This window comes from Poecilia reticulata, chromosome 20 (genome assembly GCF_904066995.2).
Source record: "Poecilia reticulata chromosome 20, P_reticulata-male-v2, whole genome shotgun sequence".
Lineage (NCBI taxonomy): Eukaryota > Metazoa > Chordata > Actinopteri > Cyprinodontiformes > Poeciliidae > Poecilia > Poecilia reticulata.
The window spans coordinates 25,715,106-25,738,613 of record NC_088849.1 but is presented as its reverse complement, the minus strand read 5'-3'; the positions used below and the strand labels follow the sequence as shown (position 1 = coordinate 25,738,613).

Below are 23,508 nucleotides of genomic sequence, written 5' to 3'. Positions count from 1 at the left end.
AATTCATGTTACTCTTTTCTGATCCACAACTTATTTATACAGAACAAACATGAACAACAGATTATATACAAGAACATTTGCAGTTTCTGGGAAGTATGGGGTTAAAATGTTGACAACAATGTGAGAATAGATATATTAATAACTTAGAAAATCCTTATTTATATGAAATTCATCAGTAAAGTATGTTATAACTAATTTCGCTCGACTTGATTATGAAACCTGAGTTTCTTTATGACACATTTCTCTGATCCCCTAAAAACTGCAACGGTCTATTAAAGGCCGTTATGTCAAACTTACAACAGAGAAACCCAACGGAACAGGAAGATATCCACACTGATGCTTTTAAAATTGATAATGTTATATTCTAACATCAAAATTAAATAATGCAGCGTAATAAAAAGACAAAAGAAAACAAAACTCATCAGTTTTTCATCGCTGACTGAACAGATGAAGCTCCAGGATTAATCCAGATGTTAATGTTGGTTTGCAACCCATGAGAAAAACAGACCGGAGCCAGCAGTGGTAGAGTACTCAATACTTTTCTTTTTTCTTTAGTTCAGTTCAGCTTAGCTTAGCTTAGCTTAGTTCAGTTCAGTATACAGCATGGCATATCAGGTCACAACAAGAAGAGCGAGAATCTCCCTTTCACCTGAACCATCTGGCTTTTAAATGATTGGCTCCCACCAGGACTAATTGGAGGGGTGGAGACATTCACATTTTCAGACAGAAACAAACAAACATTTGCACTAAACTATTCCTAAACAATGTCTACAGTTACAATTAACTCAAACAAAAACTATCTGGGCCCAAACAAAATTCAAAATACATCTCTCCTCCCTCTTAGAAAATGGATTTTCCCAATGAGGCTGATTGGTATCACCAGGTCCTTGTCAGCACTGCTCATGGGCGCGCTTCCATGGCAACACATGACCAGGTGACCTCAAAGAGAGAAGAGGATTAAAACAAGTAAATAAATCAGAATACTTCCCAAAACAATACATTTACACAAATAAATTAGAATTTATAAAACACAAAAACAGCACCTGTTAGGGAGGGGGCAAATCCCTCACAGTTAGCATGTTAGCCTGGACTGGAGCAGCTAGCGGCACAGAATAAATCGCCATGGCAACGTACGCGTTTCCTCTGTGAGAAACTGAATCGAGGTTTAATTAAACCAGAATATCTGGAAAATTATGGCTTAATTCACAATCCTGGTTTTGTGAAAAAGTCGTCTAGATATTTATAAGCCTCTCATTACTGTAACATAAAGTTTCAACCAGAGTTATAAATGTTTTGGGCTTTAAATTTAGTTTATTTAGTTTCTCTAATTCAGTTTTAATTTGTTTCTAGAGTGTTTGCTAGTTTTTACTAGTTAATAGATTTTGTTTTGTTTTTTTATACTTATGATGAATTTTTCAGTACAGAATTCAAAAAGGTCAAATTATTATATTCTGATTATGCAAACATGTATTGGGTAATGAAAGCTCAGCAGAAAAATAATGTGGAGGCAGAGTAGGCTTGCTTAAATAAAAAAATCTTTAAGCCTCTTTTGAAGTCAACCAGTGGTTGTGGAGCTCTCAGATAATCCGGGAGAGAGTTCCAGAGACGGGGGGCAGCCACAGCGAATGCCCGATCTCCCATGGTCCTTAATCTGGATTGAGGAAGGTGGAGGAAGCTGTAGGTTTGTGATCGTAGAGATCTGGTGGATGAATGTGGAATGAGAAGGTCCTTCAGATAATCCGGTGAGGTTCCGTTTAAACACTGATGGGTAATGAGAGCAATTTAATACTGAATTCTGTAGGTGACAGGAAGCCAATGAAGGTCATGCAGAATCGGTGTAATATGGGCAGATTTCCGGACTCTCAATAGAATCCTGGCTGCGCTGTTTTGAATGTATTGAAGCTTCTGAAGATGTTTTTTATGGATTCCAATGAACAGAGAATTGCAGTAGTCGAGCCTGGAGGAGACAAAGGCATGACGAGTCTCGGCATCAGAGATAGAGAGAGATGGACGAATTTTGGAGATATTATGAAGATGAAAGAAACAGATTTTAAACAGATGCTTTATGTGATTTTCAAATGTAAGATGAGAATCCATTGTAACTCCAAGATTTGTAACGGTGGTGGAAAGGGGGACGTCTTGTCCAGAAAGAAAATAGTCGTTAAAGTTGAAGATCGAACCTGGTGAGGTGTTCCGATCAACATGGCCTCAGTTTTGGAGCAGTTTAACTGAAGAAAGTTCTGATTCATCCACGTCCTCATCTCTTCCAGGCAGGTGGTGAAGGCAGTGAGTGAAAATGGTGATAATGATGCTCCAGTTCTAATGTAAAGTTGCATATCGTCGGCATAGCAGTGGAAAGAGATGTTGTGTCAATTAATGATTTGACCCAAAGGCAGCATGTAGAGGGAAAATAGCAGGGGCCCCAGGACTGACCCTTGAGGGACACCACAGGAGACAAAGACAGCCTGGGACTTGGCCTTGCCAAGACTAACACATTACAGCCGATTGGAAAGATTTAAACCAGTCCAGAACAGTGTCACAGAGACCAACCTCCACATGAAGACGATGTAGGAGGATATTATGGTCCACAGTGTCAAAGGCTGCAGTTAGATCTAGGAGGACTAGGAGAGAAGTAGAACCAGCTGCCATGAGGACGTCATTGGTAACTCTCAGCAAAGCGGTCTCAGTGCTGTGAGCAGAACGGAACCCAGACTGAAATTTCTAGTACAAAGAGTTTTGTTGTAGGTGGAGCTGCAGCTGAGCAGCAACAGACTGCTCATAACTGCAACATGTTTCATATTTCAGCTGAGGATTAAAATGAATCAGAGAAAAATTATCAACTTTTAAAAACTGAATCAAGTTCAGATCAAAACTCCATGAAGACTCGAAATGGAGCCGAGTTACAATTTCATCTTCATCCATCCAAAGAGAAAAACAACATCAGATACAAAATGACAGACAGGAGGAAATAAACAGGATGGAAACCATTCAGGTCAAAGGTCATCATGATCCAGTCAGAGTCTCTTTAGACTCAAACTGCTGCAGCTTCTGAGGATCAGCAGGAAACAGAGACGATTCTCTGCTTTACAGAGATCAGCACCACCTGCAGAGAGAAGAAAGAATCAGAGATCAGATCAGTGAGTTTCCAGCTTCTCTCCAGCAGCAGTCAGTGACGCAGCACATCCAGTAGAAAGAGCAGCAGGGCCTTCAGTCGTGTTCAGAGCAGCTTCCTCTCAGCTCTCATCTTAACGTGTTGCAGTGAAAACACACTGAGCTCCAAGCTCACACACCTACACACACTTTCAGCATCCAGTCTGCTTCCTCTGCAGGTTCCACTCAAGTCCACAGTGTCCTCCTGTCCTCTGTCTCATCTGAATGAGATAGAGGACAGGAGGACACATGTCCACATGTGAGGACTGGACTGGAGCAGGAAGAGCAGCTGCTGACTAAATGAATGATGGTTTGTGAAACCAGAGTTTCCAGTGGTTTCCAGGCTGCAGTCAGACTGATCTCAGAGCTGTGACCAACATCAACCTGATCACTTGTTTCCTGTTGAACTGAGAGAACAAGCAGATCTGAGATCAGATCTGCTGCTGCCACAGTTTGATGAATGAGGACCACTGTCTCTGGACATGCTGGACGGCTGGACGCTGGAGTCCAGCTGGACGTCCTGGAGACGTGGACACAGCAACAACACTCATCTTCACACCAACACAAACACAGGAACACAGCAAGCTGCTGCTGCTCTGATTGGCTGATTGCTGTCTCTGTGTCCAATCAGGAAGCCTGAACCATTCTCCTCCCACTGAGAAGCTGCAGCTTTACTGGGAACACTGGAGCTTTGATGGGAACTGGTTTAGTTCAACATGCTGACAGCAGCTGGACTCACTGATAACATTTACTTACAGAACATCCTTTACAAAATGTTTCAGCTGCTGAATGTCTGAATCTTTCAGATTGTTGTTGCTCAGGTCCAGATCAGTCAGATGTTGGTTGGACTTCAGAGCTGAGGCCAGAGAAGAACAGCTGATCTCTGACAAACTGCATCTCATCAATCTGAATAAAGAATAAAAGATGTGAGCTGAAGCAACAGGATGCAGGTTAAAACTGAAATATGAACAAATTAATAATAAAAATGTAGAAAATTAATTTCACTGAATGTAAAAGAAACATGATGAACTGATGTTTAATATCTGATCCAGTAAAACTGGTTTATAGAGTCCAAACCAGCAGAACCAGAACATGTTATTATGACGTGTTGTTAGAATATTTCAGTCGGGCCTTCAGTGGTTCTGGTCGGGAATTAAAGCTCTAATATTTCAGTTCAGATTCATTTTAAATGTCAAACTGATTCCTGATGTTTCTACATCTGTTCATCTTTACAACTTACCGTATTTTCCGCACTATAAGGCGCACCGTCAATGGCCTATTTTAAACCTTTTTTCATATATAAGGCGCATAGAATAGACGCTACAGTAGAGGCTGGAGTTACGTTATGCATCCACTAGATGGAGCTGCACTAAAGTGAATGTCAACAAAACAGCCCAACTCCGGTCGGCGAGGAGAGCCTTCTGGGCCGGGGCGTGGCCGGACGATGGTCACCCTTCTCTGTTCGCGCACAGCAAGTTGGTGGAGAACTTGGTGCTAAATGACCTGCAGATGACCTGATTCTAGACGGTCGATAGGTCAGTCAAACTTTATTAACAAACCAGCGTTCTGACAACTATCCCAGCATGCACCGCGCGCTTCTTCTTCTTCTTCTACGGGCGAAAATGAAGTCGGCGGCTGCTTACCGTAGTTCTTAGACCTGTTGTGGCTCAATACTGGTCCATATGTAAGACTCACCGGATTTTAAGGCGTACTGTCGGCTTTTGAGGAATTTGAAGGTTTTGAGGTGCGCCTTATAGTGCAGAAAATACGGTAATAAAGTTTGTGATTTTATCAATGATGGTTTATTGATCATTTATGATCAGAAGGTCAGAGATGTGGATGAACATCATTATTTAGTGAATTCAGCCTCAGTCTGTCTTGGACATAAAGACATTTGATCAGATTTTATATCTGATTGTTTGTAGATATTAAGACATTTAATGATCCTAATATCAGAGTTTATCAGCCTTTAGTCTCCAATCTGACCTTTGACCTTCTCTCTGCAGGTGTGGTTGGTGTCTGTGAAATGAACGCTGTGATTGGTTGGATGTGATGGTGGGAGGAGGAACTGCTGGTGCTTTTATAAAACACAGAAACTTTAACTGGACCAAACCATAGAAGAAGAAAGCAGACTTTACCATGAAGATCCTCAGAGTGGATCAGTAGAATATCAGCATCTGTCTGCAGTTTAGTGGCAACACAACTTTCACACCACAAACATCAGATCCAGAATAAAACATGGTTTCTTACTTTAATCGTTGTATTCTGCATTCAGGATCCTGTAGTAAACCACAGAGCTCCTTCACTCCAGAATCTGTCAGGTTGTTTCCTCTCAGGTTCAGTTCAGTCAGATGTTGGTTGGACTTCAGAGCTGAGGCCAGAGAAGAACAGCTGATCTCTGACAACCTGCAGCTGATCAATCTGAATAAAGAATAAAAGATGTGAGCTGAAGCAACAGGATGCAGGTTAAAACTGAAATATGAACAAATTAATAATAAAAATGCAGAAAATTAATTTCACTGAATGTAAAAGAAACATGATGAACTGATGTTTAATATCTGATCCAGTAAAACTGGTTTATAGAGTCCAAACCAGCAGAACCAGAACATGTTATTATGACGTGTTGTTAGAAAATTTCAGTCGGGCCTTCAGTGGTTCTGGTCGGGAATTTCAGCTCTAATATTTCAGTTCAGATTCATTTTAAATGTCAAACTGATTCCTGATGTTTCTGCATCTGTTCATCTTTACAACTTACCGTATTTTCCGCACTATAAGGCGCACCGTCAATGGCCTATTTTAAACCTTTTTTCATATATAAGGCGCATAGAATAGACGCTACAGTAGAGGCTGGAGTTACGTTATGCATCCACTAGATGGAGCTGCACTAAAGTGAATGTCAACAAAACAGCCCAACTCCGGTCGGCGAGGAGAGCCTTCTGGGCCGGGGCGTGGCCGGACGATGGTCACCCTTCTCTGTTCGCGCACAGCAAGTTGGTGGAGAACTTGGTGCTAAATGACCTGCAGATGACCTGATTCTAGACGGTCGATAGGTCAGTCAAACTTTATTAACAAACCAGCGTTCTGACAACTATCCCAGCATGCACCGCGCGCTTCTTCTTCTTCTTCTACGGGCGAAAATGAAGTCGGCGGCTGCTTACCGTAGTTCTTAGACCTGTTGTGGCTCAATACTGGTCCATATGTAAGACTCACCGGATTTTAAGGCGTACTGTCGGCTTTTGAGGAATTTGAAGGTTTTGAGGTGCGCCTTATAGTGCAGAAAATACGGTAATAAAGTTTGTGATTTTATCAATGATGGTTTATTGATCATTTATGATCAGAAGGTCAGAGATGTGGATGAACATCATTATTTAGTGAATTCAGCCTCAGTCTGTCTTGGACATAAAGACATTTTATCAGATTTTATATCTGATTGTTTGTAGATATTAAGACATTTAATGGTCCTAATATCAGAGTTTTATCAGCCTTTAGTCTCCAATCTGACCTTTGACCTTCTCTCTGCAGGTGTGGTTGGTGTCTGTGAAATGAAGGCTGTGATTGGTTGGATGTGATGGTGGGAGGAGGAACTGCTGGTGCTTTTATAAAACACAGAAACTTTAACTGGACCAAACCATAGAAGAAGAAAGCAGACTTTACCATGAAGATCCTCAGAGTGGATCAGTAGAATATCAGCATCTGTCTGCAGTTTAGTGGCAACACAACTTTCACATCACAAACATCAGATCCACAATAAAACATGGTTTCTTACCTTAATGTTTGTATTCTGCATTCAGGATCCTGTAGTAAACCACAGAGCTCCTTCACTCCAGAATCTTTCAGGTCGTTGTAGCTCAGGTCCAGTTCAGTCAGATGTTGGTTGGACTTCAGAGCTGAGGCCAGAGAAGAACAGCTGATCTCTGACAACCTGCAGTCCATCAATCTGAATAAAGAATAAAAGATGTGAGCTGAAGCAACAGGATGCAGGTTAAAACTGAAATATGAACAAATTAATGATAAAAATGTAGAAAATTAATTTCACTGAATGTAAAAGAAACATGATGAACTGATGTTTAATATCTGATCCAGTAAAACTGGTTTATAGAGTCCAAACCAGCAGAACCAGAACATGTTATTATGACGTGTTGTTAGAATATTTCAGTCGGGCCTTCAGTGGTTCTGGTCGGGAATTAAAATGGACTTTAAATTTTAAAATAGTTTCATATCAGAATCAAAGTGAAGGTTGGTTTATCTCAGGTATCTGGTAGAAACCTATGACTCTGTTGATCCACCAGGTGGCGCTGCTCTGCTGGTGATCAGGTTCTCAGTTCTTTGTTCTAAAGTCAAAGTATTTACTGAACTATGGGGACAGTAAATACTTGGAGAACTTATTCTGGTTCGGTCCAGACCAGGGATCTTCACCTCCAGCCCTCGATGGCCGGCCTCCTGCAACCTTCAAACCCCTGAGTCCCATCATGAGGTCAAAGATCAGCAGGACTCTGGAGAACCTGACTGCGTCCTGAGGGACAATTCATCACTTCATTCAGGTGTTGAAGCAGAAACATCTAAAGGCTGCAGGACACCAAACCTGGAGGCCTGGATTTGAAGAGTCCTGGTCTAGAAGCTGCTATGCTGCCTTCTGGCTACCTGCATGTTGCCATGACAACAACTCAGCCAATCACCAACAAGCAGACGTTGTGGTCCATCTACCTGCTGACATCCCAGCAGAGGATGGACAGCAGAGACAGAGGACAGCTGGAGACGAGGACCAGATGTTTGCTGCAGTGAGACACAGGCCTCCTTTACCACTGATCACATCTGATCATTATTGATCATCAGAAACACGATGGATTATCTCTGAATCAGCTCTAAAGTTTCTGATCAGTGACCTGATGAAGCGTCTCTGAGGCTCCAACCGACTGACAGACTGAAGAGACGGTTCTTCTCTGACCCGGTCCAACAGAACCACAGCTTCAGGACAAAGCTGAGCTGGAGGAACCGGCTGCTGCTGCCAGTTTTTATTCATGTTATAGTTTCTGGTTATAAAACATAACTGGTCTGGTTCTGGTTCTGGTTTTACTCTGGAGGAACTTTTCATTATTAATGTGAAGAAGAAAAGAGAAATAAATCAATCTGATCATCTGAATCTTTCTCAGAACAAACTGAAACATCTCCATCATTTATTATCATCATTTCACTTATTTTTGTTCATCAGTCCAAAACATTTTAAAGTGAAAAATAAAGAACAATTTTCTCAAAGTCTGAAAAAGAAAATAATTCATTTACAAAGCAAAAAGTTTTAGAAATTATATTCTGACATTTCTAGATCAGATTGTTTTTAAAGAAAACATAAAAAATGTGAAGATAAATAAATATTAAAGTATCAATGAAATATTTTATAGGATAAATAGAGAAAACAAACCTCAGACTTTTCACTTTACTGACTGAACTCTGCAGGATCTCTAACACATGATTCAGTTCAGAGTCTCTAATGGTTTTATTTATGTAGATCTGACTTATTTCCAGTTCAGTCAGATGTTGGTTGGACTTCAGAGCTGAAGCCACAACTTCACATTGAGCCTCTCTGAGCCAACAGCCACCAAGTCTGTGATTAGAGAAGAAATAAAGTCAGTTCTAATTAAACCAGATAATCTATATTAACACATATGATAACATTGATATCATCTGATGAACATCTGGTCTTCACATCAATTTACTGAGTTTGATCATTTCATAATTAACATCCTGGTTCTGGTTCTGTTCAAAGATCCATTTAATAGAGAAGCTGAGCAACAGGTTCAAATAGTTCAGGCTTCATGTTCTCAGAACAACTGAAGGTTTAGAGGCGGCCATCTTGGCTACCTGTTAGCAAACCTCCCTGTTTCTTCATGCTGAGCTCTGACTGCTGCAGCAACAATCTGGATCAGAAGCTCTTCATCACATGACTTTAAAACAGGATTTTCATTGGAAGATGAAGGAACAGATGAAACCAGTGGAGCTGATATCCTAACAGACCCAACATGGTGGAGCGGATGGTGATGATCAGAAAATAGTTTCTATTCATCCATTTTCTAGACAAACTTCAGCTTCTCTAGTTTGTCTGTGGCTCATTACAGCTGCTGTAGTTTCTGAACCATCAATAAACGACAGAATTGGACTAATTACCTCGTTCATTTGTGAGTATTAGTCATTCACAACAAACATCAAATATGACAAATATATGTCATTAAGTATTTAACAAACAAATGGCTCCTACTTCAATAATTATGTGGAATTAAATTAATTGTCTAATATAAAATATTAGTTTGGTTCTCTGGCATCTCACTTTGAGCTCAGAGTCTGAGAGGCTTTTCCTCCATCAAACATGATATTTATTTTTGTCTCTTATTTAGTGAAACTATTTATGTTGATGAGATTTTCCCCCAAAATAATAACCTTTTCCAACATTTATAGCTCCACTGTTGAATCTGAGGCTCTAACATTCACAAATGACATTGAAATAAAATCCAGTCCAACATCTGGGGCCTCATGCATAAAAGAATGTGCAGTTTTCACACTAAAACTTGGTGTACGTGTAACCCACAATTAGTCAATTAGTCAAGACTTTTATTTTTGCGGGCCCACTTTCTGTTTTGCCCCAAACTCTGCAACTTAAAGCCCAGCCTCCAGCGCAGTTTGAACTACAGCACCTGTTCCACTTTGATTGTGGCTGGCTGTTTGACGTCTTGCTGATAATTTATCCTGGCAAATTGATCAAAATCTCTGCATCCACTGATTTGATCTATTAGTGAGTTTGTATGATAGCAGTATTGTTTCAGCATGAAATTTCTGCTTGATGGCTCAGTGGAGTGTTGTTTTATTAGAACTGTTGCCATTGTTACCTGTGCCGTCACCAATATTGCAACAGCTGATCGCAGTCTAGTACGCCCCACTCTCTGCCCAAAAGTAACATGATCATTGGTTTTTGAGCAAGCTCTCGCACTTTCGTAATGAAATTTATTAAAATAGGATGCAGCTACATTTAAGTTGATATTGCGCAATATAATTGATTTCATTTACTTTTTTTTCTTTCCCCACTCTGCTTGAGTATGTTGAGTCAATTTATTTTCTATTGATTGATATTTTGAAAGTGAACTTTGATTTCAACTTTAACCTTAAATTGATTAGTTTGAAATTATTCTTTTTGTTTGTTTAAATTATGGTTAATTTAACCTAAGTGATATGTTTAGTTTAATTATTAGATATTTAATAATTGCATTTGAATTTGATATTGCATTTGTGTGTTTGCACATAATTGTTAAAACACTTAATGGTTTTTTTGGCCTTTTAGGGGGCTAAAATACTATTTAGAGTTTCCAGACAATAGAGGAAAACACAAAGATTACTGCAGTTTTTTGTGCTGTTGTAACCATTAAACAATCTGCCCTTCAGTTCAACCTTATAAGTGGAGACACATTGTTGATGTTACTGTTATAAAATAACTTGATATTAATTATTGGCAAATCTTAATGTAATTTTCACAGGTGGTGGAGCATTGTTGTTAGCAGCTGCTGAAAGTAACTAAAAAGTTACTTTTAATGTAACTTAGTTACTTTCCAAATCAGGTAATCAGTAATCTAAGTTACTTTTTCAAGGAGTAATCAGTAATCTGATTAAAATTACTTTTTCAAAGTCACTATGCCATCACTGATCTGTACTCACCGAGCCTTTCTGCAGTTCCTCACAGCTGGAACCAGTCTCAGTCGTCCTGATTCTGATGTGTTGTACTTCTCCAGGTCCAACTCATCCAGAACCTCTGACATCTGCAGCATGAAGGCCAGAGCTGAACACTGGGACTCTGAGAGTTTATTCCCTGATTTCAGGAGCTGTTGGATCTCCTGAAAAAGTGAGAGGTTGTTCATCTCCATCAGACATTGGAAGATGTTGATGCTTCTGTCAGGAGAGATTCCATCAGAGTTCATCTTCTTCAGATTGTTGATGATTCTCTGGATGGTTTCTGGACTGATCTCTATCTGACCCAGCAGGCCTCCTAACAGACTATGGTTGGACTCCAGAGTGAGACCATGAAGGAAGCGAACAAACAGGTCCAGGTGGCCATTTTTACTGAAGAAGGATTTAGACATAACTCTGTTCATGAAATCCTCCAGAGATGTTTTACTGTAATTTCTTCCCAGAAACTTCTCTATTTTCCTGCTGGTGAAACAGTGGAACATGTAAACTGCAGCCAGAAACTCCTGGATGCTCAGGTGAACAAAGCAGTAAACTGGTTTCTGGAAGATCAGATTCTCTCTTTTGAAGATCTCTGTACAAACTCCTGAGTACACTAAGGCCTCTGTGACATCCAGACCACACTGCTCCAGGTCTTCTTGGTAGAACATGATGTTTCCTTTCTCCAGATGTTCAAACGCCAGCCTCCCCAGGTTCAGAAGAACTTCCCTGTCAGCCTTCGTCAGCTCCTGTGGATTTGTCTCATGTCCTCCGCGGTACTTGTTCTTCTTCCTCTTTGTCTGGACCAGCAGGAGTGTGAGTACATGTCAGTCATGGTCTTGGGCAGCTCTCCTCTCTGCTCTGAGGTCATCATGTTCTCCAGAACTGTAGCAGTGATCCAGCAGAAGACTGGGATTCCACACATGATGCGGAGGCTCCTGGAGGTCTGGATGTGGGAGATGATTCTGCTGGACAGCTCTTCATCACTGAACCTCCTCCTGAAGTACTCCTCCTTCTGGGCGTCGGTGAAGCCTCGTACTTCTGTTGCCCTGGAACACATGAAGCAGGGATCTGATTGGCCGCTGCAGGTCTGGTAGTTATCCAGATGAGAGCCGAGGGAAGCAGGTTCCCCTTAATGAGGTTTGTCAGCAGAACGTTGATGATGACTTCTGTGTGACGTCAGAAACCAGCTGCCTGCTGTTGAAGTCCAGTGAAAATCTGCTTTCATCCAGGCCATCAAAGATGAAGAGCAGTTTGCAGACAGCCAGCTGCTCTGCTGGGAGCTTCTGGGTGTTGGATGGAAAACATGAGCAGCGTGAGAAGACTGTGCTGCTCATCTCTGATCAGGTTCAGCTCCCTGAATGAAAGCAAAACCACCACACTGACATCCTGGTTCTCCAAGCCCTCGGCCCAGTCCAGAGTGAACTTCTGCACTGAGAAGGTTTTTCCACACCAGCGACGCCGTTGGTCAGAACCACTCTGATGGCTCCATGTTGGCCAGGGAAGGATTTAAAGATGTCTTGGCACCTGATTCGAGAGTCATGGAGGTTCTGGATCTTGGAAGCTCTCTCCAGCTGCTTCACCTCATGTTGGGTATTAACCTCTTCACTCCGTCCCTCTGTGATGTAGAGATCAGTGTAGATCTGTTGAGGAGGGTTCTACTTCCTGTTTCATAATTTCCTTCAGTCACACATTCACATCTCCTCCTCAGACTGATCTTATGTTCCTCTACAACCTGCTGCAGAAAACTTCTGCTGAAACAGAAGAAGGAACAAAACCATTTGGATCAGATTAGAAAGTTTTATATGGTCTCTGATGTCACATGATCCAAAGATAAATGATTGGATCCATTCTCTGAAACAGAATGTTGTTCGGTCAGGATCTGATTCACAAAGCAGATCAAATAAAAAAAACCTTACAGAAACATGTCCATTAATGCTTTAAGCACATGGACTTTTCTGCATCATGTCACCATGTCCTCATTTTACAGTTTCTATCTGAGCTTCTCCCACAAACAGCAGCTGCAGAAGAGGCAGAGAAAAAGATAATGTTTTCTCCTTTTCCAGTCTAAATGAAGGAAATCTAGAGAAAAACATTTTACCTGCCAAGAACTGCTTGTTTATCTGATATGTTCACATTTAAATGATTTATCACCATCAGATCTCTAGATTGGATGTTTTTAAAGAAACATAGTTGAATTTGATTTAGTCCTTTAGAGGTAAACAACAAATTGTTAGAATTATTATATAAATTACATGGAAATATATTAACTGTATCTGTGCTATATTATCAGAGTAAATAAAGGTTTCTGTCTCAGACTTTCCTTCCTCTTTCTGTAAAAGCAGCAGGTTGCATTTTTCACCTTGTCTCCATGCACTGCAGGAACCAAATGTGATATACTCCCTCTTTGGTCATTAGATGGCGCTGTAGACTCAAGAATCTGAGTCAGGAGGCAACAAGAACAGGCAGGTATTAAACTCAGAAGAGCAGAGAGGTTTTTGAGCGTTGTGTGATCACTGTTGTTGCTTCCTTTTGGAGTTACTGATTCTGTGCTATTCATCTAGTTAGAGTTTAATAAAGTGGTGAATTTCTATAAGATCCTGGGACTGACTTTTACCACCATCATAGGTACATTAGCTGCCCAGCATGTCACCAGTGCAGAACTAGGCTGCCTAGTTCATACATCAAAATGATCATCAGATTTAATGAAATGTTCAGTTTTAATGCAATTAGCACAAAGAGCTGAGAACAGAGTCACTTAAAGTAAAAATATTTACACCAGCTGGAATACATAGATTTAGTTGGCATGAAGATTTATAAACCTTAAATGTCCAATCCCAACTAAAGACATTGAATTGGTCCAACAGACCACAGAAGAAGCTCTGATTGGACGTGTTCAGTCTCACCTGGAGCACAGCTGCTCTGATTGGCTGTCAGCAGTCCAGCTCCTGCTCTGGGTCTTTTCCCACACTGGGGGCAGGAAGAGGGTCCAGATGGAGCAGACTGGTCCAGTAGGACCTGATGCATTGTCTGCAGAACCAGTGTCCACAGCTGGTAGAGACAGGATCTATCAGAACCTTCTGACACAAAGTACAGCAGGATGGCTGCTCCTCCTCACCATCGCTGCTCCTCTTCCTCCTTCTGCGAAGACATTTCTTCATCAGTGAAATATTTAACTAACAACAGGCTGGAGCCGTCCTGGTACCAGAAGCTGAGTCAGAACAGAACCTCAGAACATTGATGATCTCTGGTTTGAAGTGTTTCATTATATCTGGTGTTATGATGGATCTTTCTCTGGTTGTATTTGTCCGTCTGAAATCTTATTCTGTCTGAGTAGAAAACTGTTTCCATCAGAGGCTCAGAGACCAAATCTGATTCTGATCTGGATTCCAGTGTAGAAACATGGATCATTATTTAATGGTGGAGATCCAGTAAACAGGATTCAGGTCCAGTTTGCATTTATCTAAGAACTTTATAAAGAGCCTTGAACTGTGACAGAGCATGATTTGGACATGTTAGCAGAGCAACAACAAGTTATTAAATTTGTCTTATTTTTGCTAAATCTGATTTCATGGTGATTCTTTGGACTTTGGTTCCGTTTTCACTTGTAGTTTTATTGTCCTGATTAATTGTTTATAGTTGTAGTTTAGTTACAGTCCATCTTTATTGATGGTCTGGATCCTTTAATGCACTTGGTTCTGGTTTCCATCTGGTTCTGCTCGTTTTGCCCGTTTCTGGGTTTATTTGTCACCAAAGACATTAAATACATTGATCTGTTGAGACGGATCATCCTGGAGCTCAGAGCAGAACTTAAAGAAGGAGCCGAGCGGTACCGGTACCGGTCCAGCTGCAGTCGTCCTTCAGTCGAGCCGCTTTGTGAATGAGCCTTATGGACATAAAACATCTTTATTCTGTAAATGTAAACTTATAAACATGATTCTACTATTTAGAATAAACGTCCACTTTTCCACTCAGAGACTCTCTGACTGTCTTTAAATCCCAGCTGAACGATCTGCTGCTCAAACAGGCATTTGAACTTAGATTTCTTTATTTTAATATTTTTATTTGAAATGTTTTATTTAAAATGTATTATTTTAACGTTTTGTGGAGTGACCTTATGTGCCCTGAAAGCACATTTTAAATAAAATATATAATTATTATGATAAATACTTATCCCGCTACAAACAAGGACGTTGGCATGGTTACTGCTTCACGTGGTGGCAGACTTCTGGGTATTTATATTAATTTACATTAATATGTATTTATGGAGGCGACAGGCCGACCAGCAGCTGCTTTATTTCCTATAAATTGTGATTTATAAAGTAAAGGTGAGCAGGTTTGTACGTACAGTTTTATACATCCTAATATTTTGTGCGCTGCACTTTTCTAAATGTGTCCATGTTGGAGTGAAAACTGCTCTCTCTTTTATACATGAGGCTCCAGACCTCAGTGGAACATGGAAGCTGCTGGAGATTCATAAAGACACAAAGGAAACTATTTAGTTTTTCCTCCAGTTTGTTCTGTTCTCTCAAAGATCACAACTGAAACAAGAACTAAAATGATTTAAATGATGTTTTGGTCTCCATGAATCAGTTTCTAAGCTGAAATCAAAGTTTAAATCCTGGTTGGTCTCTGCAGAGTCACATGAATCAGTTAGAAACTGGTTTCTTACTCTGGGTCTGTTGGTTCTGGTTCAGTACTGAAGTATGGAGGTTTATTTCTGGACCGGTCACTCCTCATAGAGGGACAGACGGATCCTGCAGGTTCTGCTCTCAGTCTGAGGTTCTGATCTCTGAAACACAAAATGTTATTCAGATCAATTACTGAGAAACTCTGAGATAAAAACACTGAAGAAGATCTGAAGACAAACTCCTGCAGAGAAGCAGAAGGTTTAAAGTTCTGGATCATCACCCTGGATTACATGGGGCCAGTGTTCCCAGTATTTAGGCCGGTCCCACGGCTCCCAGTGTATGGACCGGTCCCAGTGTATAAACTGGTACTCATGGCTCCCAGTGTATAGACTGGTCCCAGCATTCCCAGTATTTAGGCCGGTCCCACGGCTCGCAGTGTATAAACTGGTCCCACGGCTCCCAGTGTATAGACCGGTCCCAGTGTATGGACCGGTCCCAGCATTCCCAGTGTATAGACCAGTCCCAGCATTCCCAGTGTATAGACCGGTCCCAGGGTTCCCAGTATATATACTGGGCCCAGTGTTCCCAGTATATAGACTGGTCCCAGTGTTCCCAGTATATAGACTGGTCCCAGTGTTCCATATATAACTGGTCCCATGTCCCAGTATCTAGACTGGTCCCAGTGTTCCCAGTATATAGACTGGTCCCAGTGTTCCCAGTATATAAACTGGTCCCAGTGCTCCCAGTAAAGAAGTTTCCCTCTCTCCGTGGGTTTATATCTGAATTGTTGCTCTTTAAAGTTCTGGTTGTTTCTGTTTCCATGGATCATTTCCATCCATCTCTGACTCACTGAAGCCTCATTAAAACTCCTCTGATTGGCTGACATTCCTCATGTCTACTCAGCTTTAAGTTGGCAGAAAAAATAATTTATTTTTATTTATTTGCTGAAGATAAACAAGTTAATATTAAATAAATCTGTGTGGAGTCACATGAATCAGTTAGAAACTGGTTTCTTACTTCCTGTCTGAGGGTCCAGGTTCATTACTGAAGTCTGGAGGTTGATCGTTGGACCGGTCACTCCTCATAGAGGGACAGACGGATCCTGCAGGTTCTGCTCTGTCCTGCTTTAGGTCCAAATCTTCCATCTTCTGGATTTCAGTGAGTCTGAAAGAGAAACCAGTACCAGTCAGTTCCCAGTGATCCAGTCAGCAGAAAGTTGATCCCATCATGTGTTCAGAGGATCAGAGGAACCTGATCCAGCAGGAACCATCTGGGTTTGAATTGTTCTCTCCTTCACTTCTTCATGACCTTCTGATGTCTGCTGGCTGATCCAGAACCTTCTGGAGAACTTCTGACTTTATTAACAACATTTAAAACCTGAAACCTGAACTGGAATCATGTTCCAGGTCTGCAGAAACATCCAGAGTGAGGTCAGATGTAGTGAATGAAGGAGTGAACATTTCCTATGAAGTGGTGATGTGTTGGTCCTGAACAGATGGGCTCAGTTAAAGCAGCGGTTCTGAAACCTTTGGGGTCCAGACCTCCTTTAGACGGGCTGCCAGTCCTCCTGCTGAGAGTCGGTTCAGTCAGAGAGGCAGGAATATGTGGAAGGAATATTTTCCAGACGGACCAACAATCAGAGAGATTCAGGATCAGGTGATCCATGGAGATCATGAGGAGGATCTGATCACTCTCAGCTCCCAGCAGATCTGTTCAGGTTTCCAGCAGAACTTAGAAAGACAAAGAGTTTCTCACTGCTGCCAGGAGAAACAAGAAGTCCAACTGGAGAAGAAACAACTCAGAGAGGAGGAAGAGAGGGAAATCTGTTGAGTTTAAATCTGGTTTGACTCCACAGATCAGAGAAACATCAGTTTCTGATGAACCCCAGACTGCAGAGGAAGGAGAGATGTGTCTCATTTAGGATTTAAAGAATCAGGTAAAGCAGTTTAACAGGGTGGAGTATTATGGACACACTAAGGAAATAAACATGAAATTATGAGAATAAAGTCAGAATATTACAACTTATTCTAAATTTCTTCCAAAAAAATCATATTTATTTTTATCTTATGGTTTTAATACTCTGTGGTAGTTTAAAGTGTTTTGTTCTGGTTTTTCCTACTAAGATAAAACCAGTTCTGCTCTTTAAAAGACTCATTAAGTTCTTATTTAGTTTATATTCATATCATTATTGGTCACAATCAGATCACCTCCAGGTGTTGGTGCTGCCTAAACGTGGGATCATGTGGGATCCTGTAGATCTCAGTCGCAGTAACTAAGTTGTGACACTTTGTTAAATATTCTCTCATGAAATATAAATGTGTTTCCTCATGTAACAACAATTTATAATCACCAACGATTCACAATAAAGTCTCTATTTCAATTAATTAATTATCCGTCTGTCTTACTTCTTGATCAGCCCTTAAATTAAAATAAATCCAGTAAAGCTCGACCCCTAAAGGACCCATGACAGACGGTCTTCTATCCGTCCCACCGAGAGGGGAAGCGCAGATCGATGCTCTACAGTAGGAAAATCTGACAGGGCACCACCTGTTCCAATCCAGGTGGAGGTGGTGGAGTGTGTAGGGAGACAACATCAGACTCCTGGACATCCAGGTCACCTCGGACCTGACCTGGTCACTGAACACCTCTGTTCTGATGAGGAAGGCCCAACAAAGACTCTTCTTCCTCAGGAAGTTGCAAAGGGCTGGACTTCCTGTCTACAGAGCCGTGATGAAGAGCATCCTCTGCCTCAGCAGGACTGGGTGGGACGACAACAACCCAGGACCAAAAGGACTTGGCCCGGGTGGTGAGAACGGCCCAGTGGATCCAGGGATCAGTTACCGAACCTGGACCTGATATCTGCTGGCCGACTGCAGAGGAAGGCCAGTTGTGTTGCTGCTGATGATCCACCCACCCAGGACACAAACTGTTGGTACCGTCTGGAAACGCTGCAGGTACATAAGGTGAACAACCACTTTATGGATAAAGATCAGCTTTTTCCCCAGAGCTGAGAATCAATCTGTCCTCCTTCCATCCTCTCTGCCCCCTGCAGACACACCCACAGCCTCATGCTGCCCCCTAAGGGCTGATTAAGACTTTATTGATTCATCTATTGATCACTGAGGCACCACTCCAGTTTCATTATGTTCTAGAAACATAGTAATAAAAACATTATGTCTTAAAACGACACGTTATTTCTGTCCTCCGTCTCAAAATGGAGCCTGATCTGAAGAACAAAGTTAGTTTCAGTTTCTATTTCACTCAGTAACATGACTTGTGTGTTTTCATCATAACAGAAGCGTCTAAAATCCTAATTTGATTTGAGAATATTTACAGTTTATAGTTCAGATAGATTTTAACAATAAAGTTTAAAAACTTTCAGAATTTCTATATTAAAAGGTTTTGCAGTCAGAGGAGTTCAACTACATTTCCCATGATCCTCTAGTGGCTCAACAAACCTGTTGATCAACATTGAGATCATAACGTCCAACAGGCCGCTCGCTGTCTAACAGGCGTCAAAACTTAGTTTATTTCCAGAGGAAAAGTGACAAACTTTCTATTCAGAGCTTTAAATGACAGCAGCGCAATAATAAATCTGACATTAAAACACTTTTACATAAACAGAGAGATTATATTTAAACAGCTGCTCAGATTAGTTCAAACTGTGACTGAAAGGTTCGGTCTGTTCTCGCTTCTCTGACCCGGAAACAGAGAAAAGCCTGAAAACGGGTCAGAACCAGTTTTATATAAAGTGTGTACTCACTGGACCTGCTGCTGAGACGTCTGGGTCACAAAATGGAGACGATCCAGGTGATCTGATTGATACAGGTGAGGAGGAGGAGCTCACCTGCTGATGTACACTGTAAAAAATATCTGTACAATTTAAAGTAATTTAAAAAAAATACCAACAGTTACAGACTGTAACATCCAAAACATAATACAGTAGAAAATACATGGAATTACCAAAACTTGTTTTAGCATCCAAAACAAGCACATATTCCTTTGGTGGTACGGAGACCAAACCTTTCTAGAAGTTCAGAATACGACATTAAGACACCATCAGGACTAAAACGCTGCTGAACTAAGATGATTCCATGTTCAAACCAATATTCCAAGAATAAAGATTTATGTTTGTACAGAATGTCTCCATTGTTCCAAATATATTGATGGGGTGAAAAATTGTGCTTGTAAATTAGAGACCAGGAAAGAAACATTTGTTTGTGGAAATTAGATCGTTTTATGGGAAGTTTTTCAATTTTGTAGTTGCAAAGGAGAATAAAATTAAGGCCACCAAGTTTTGAGAATAAAAAGTTAGGTATAAAATTCCAGATAGAGGATGGATTTTTAAGTAACTGTTTTGTTTTGAATGTATTATTTAAGGTTGAAAAATCAAGAAAATTGAGGCCACCAAGTTGTAATCAGTTCATTAAGACTGACTTCCTGATATAATGAATCCTATTTTTCCATATAAATCTATGAAGCATTTTATCAATGATGTCAGTTGTTTATTTACAGAAACAGACAAAGCTGGATAAGTTAAACAGGAGATGCTTCTGCTTCTGCTAACAAAATTCTTCGTTGAATTAATAAATCTCTCTTTGAAGCCAAGAACTTAGTTTCTTTTGTACATTTTCTATAATAGGGTTAAAATTCAGAGAACTTCTAGAATTTTGATCTTTGTTGATCATTATGCCGAGATAGGTGACAGATTCTTTTACAGGAATATTATAAATGGAGGATGTGTTACAATATTTAAGGGCTAAAAGTTAATTTATTAATGTTAAGGTCCAGAGACTCTGGAAAATTTCTCAACTACATCAATCGCTAAAGAACCTGAGAAGCATCCTGTAAAAATAAGGTGGTATCGTCAGCTAGTTGACTAATTATAATCTTTTTATCAGCAATAGAGATACCTTTAAATGGTTGAGTTTAATGAACTATGAAAGTAATTGAGAGCAGATCAAAAAGAGGTTTGGGGAAACTGGGCAACCTTACCTGACTCCTGGCTTTAGATCAGATCTGGGAGACGAACCAGTATGAAGCTTGACTGAACAGTTAGCATTTTTATACTTGGTTTGGATTGCAGCACAAAAGTAAGGGCCAAAACCAAATTTCTCTAATGATTGAAAAATAAAGTTATGTTCAATGGTGTCAAAGGCTTTACGGATATCTAAAAATAATATAAGGCACAAACCATCATGGCACAAATCTAGAGTCAATCAGATCCAACACCAGCCTGATGTTGTTGGCTAAATGTCTTTGTGTCATGAAACCAATTTGAGTTTCATCAATTATAAAGTTAAGAACACTTTTCATCCTCATCCTAGTATTTTATAGTCATTATTAAGAAGGCAGATTGGACACCAGTTATCAATCAGAAGGGTCTTTTTTAGGTTTGGGCATTAATGTCAGCAGGCCTTGACACAGAGGAAGAGTTTGGTTATGGATGCATCCTGCAAACAGCCGGTGGAGGAACGGGGCCAGTTGTTCTGCAAAGGTGATGCAGAACTCTGAAGTTATCAACTCCTGGAGATCTGTTGAGTTTTAGGTGCTTGATGGCAGACAGGACTTCAGCAGGAGATGAGGGACGATCACAGATATTCCTTTGGTCATCAATAATTGACTTAGTTTCTCTAAGATGTGTAAAGAAGTTTTCAGATTCAGATTTATTATATCGTGATCCATACAACTCACTGTAGAAACCAGAGCAATACTTTGCTATTGTTTGGGGATCATCAGTGATAAAGTTGTTAAGTTTTTGAACTGAATTGAATTGGTTCTTTCTAATTGAAAGAAATATGCAGTGTTTTGTTCCTCCAGCCATTTCCTTCTCGGTCTCACAAAAGCCCTCTCTGCTCACCTTCTGTATATTTCATTTAATTTATTTTGTTGAATGGTTTAAATCCTTTAAGTCATTTTCAGATACATTTTCAGGTAAGATTTGAGTAATTTCAGTTATTCTGGATGTTACTTTTGTTTCTTCGTCTCTCCTGGATTTAGACAGAGAGGCACCAAACTCTCTGAAATATTTAGTAACTTCAAATTTAAGGAGTTCCCAATTTCTAGAGAAATTTTTATGAATTAAGGCTTTTTTTCCAGAACTGGATTATTAATAATTTGACTTTATCAATTACTAGCACATTTTTTAAGATGGAATTGTTAAGTTTCCAATAATAACTTTTGAATGTGGGAGTAATGTTAGTACAGAATGAGGCGATCAATGATATTGCTTTGTGATCGGTTAAAGGTGTTGTTAATATTCTAGGAGTGATGTGATTTTTATCTAAGCAATCAGAAACTAACCAGTAATCTATGCGAGACATTGAGGCTCATTAGACCATATATAATCTCTAGAAACTGGGTTTTTACCTCCATATATCTATGAGATTAAATTTTAGTATAAAAGAGGACGAGTTAATAGAAGAAGTATTATTAACACTCGGAGGCCATCGATCTAGGGAGCTGTTCAAAGCAACGTTGAAATCTCCACCCATTAAAAGGTTATTTTGATAACCAGAGTATAAAACTAGATTCTAATCCATCAAGTAAAAAACCTGAAATATCCATATACATTGGCAAGAAGGGCAATATTGTTGTTGACATTCAGGATTAAATGATAAAGTGGCCATTAGGATCACTGTGAGTGTAGAACTGAACCATTAAAGTTGTTTTTTAAATATTAACCCCTGCTGATCTTTCTGAGCCGTGAGAAAACCAGAACTCATTTCCCCATTGAGTTTTCCAAAAAGACGCATCATTTGCTGAACTATGTGACTCTTGGAAAAAAAAATCAGACTTTTGTTGTTTGGCAAATAAAAATAAAGCTTTGCATTTAACATTTTCTCTTAAACCCCTGGCATTTAATGAGAAGATTGAAAGGGATGATGTAGGATAAGTGGACACAGAAAACAACCTTCAGACCCTGAATGGTGAAATTTAAACCATGAACAGAAAGTAGCTAAACTGACTCAGATGTCAGACACTAAGACTTAGAAGAAGCTTTCAGTTTGGAACAGTAGAGCTGCATTAATAACTATAAAGGACCATAAATTCAAATTGATATAAAAAGTGCTGAAATGCACAGCAAGCAGAGACTGAACTTAACAATATAGTAAATACACTTAGCAAAGCACAGTCAACCTGAATTCAATAAAAAACATATAATTAATTTGTAAACTTTGGAGTGAATTAAGATAATGTAAATGAATAGACAAACTGCCTTCAAGGATTAGAAGATAGAAAATGATCCAAATATTAAATGTGTAGGTTTTATGGTGACCAACTGAGCAGAACCTGAGATCTATGAAGGGCTTGTTGTGTCCATGAGGACAGGAATGACTTTCTGTCCAGTTGGGGACAGCGGTGACTTGATGTCTTTTCCCTCAATGATCACGAGGACTCCAGCAAAATGGGCCTTTTTTCCTTCTTTCTTTCCTGGCTGCGTCAATTAATGGCCAGTTTTTCTGGCTGAGCCTCGTCAGCTGTGGTGAGATCCTCTGAAAACCTGTTTTCCTTCAGATAGTCGGGAAGGTGAGCGAAGCTCTTCTTCTGCTGCTGCTCTCCGGCGCGGTGAAATAATTTCCTGTTTGTTTTCCAGTGGCCAATCATCATGGAGCTCCAAACTTACCGTTACCATGGACACAGCATGAGCGACCCGGGCGTCAGGTGAGTCTCTGATCCACCGTAGTGAGACAAGTACACCTCGCTGCAGCATGCAGAAAGGGGCGGGGACGGACCACTGTCAGCCTCTTACCTTATATGGAAATGGGACCATTGCAATCCGGAAGTGAAGGGGGCGCTAGTGGCGCTATTTCCTGTACCAGCCGCGTTAATAATAATAATAATAATAATAATAATAATAATAATAATAATAATAATAATAATAATAATAATAATAATATTGATAATAATAATAATAATAATAGAAATAAAAATGTAACGTGGTATGTCCCTTTAAAAAAATAATTAAAACTATTGTTTTTTAATGTTAAAATCACATTAGTAATAAACAACTTAAAACAAGCAA

General features: G+C 40.1%; 1 protein-coding gene and 1 pseudogene across 2 annotated transcripts in view; both read right to left on the bottom strand.

Annotated features, from left to right (window-relative positions):
* Positions 1–2,890: 2,890 nt before the first annotated feature.
* The window catches only part of LOC103457031 (NACHT, LRR and PYD domains-containing protein 12-like), an 84,569-nt gene continuing 63,951 nt past the window's right edge, over positions 2,891–23,508 (bottom strand). For both annotated transcript variants that reach the window (XM_081601844.1, XM_081601843.1), the window contains exons 8-11: positions 6,917–7,087; positions 5,401–5,571; positions 3,907–4,056; positions 2,891–3,103 (exon numbers count right to left, since the gene is read on the bottom strand). In XM_081601844.1, the coding sequence (XP_081457970.1) occupies positions 3,094–3,103; positions 3,907–4,056; positions 5,401–5,571; positions 6,917–7,087 (502 nt within the window). In that variant the 3' untranslated portion in view covers positions 2,891–3,093. The remainder of the gene's footprint in view (positions 3,104–3,906; positions 4,057–5,400; positions 5,572–6,916; positions 7,088–23,508) is intronic.
* On the bottom strand, positions 11,485–18,552 carry LOC145549489 (protein NLRC3-like; annotated as a pseudogene).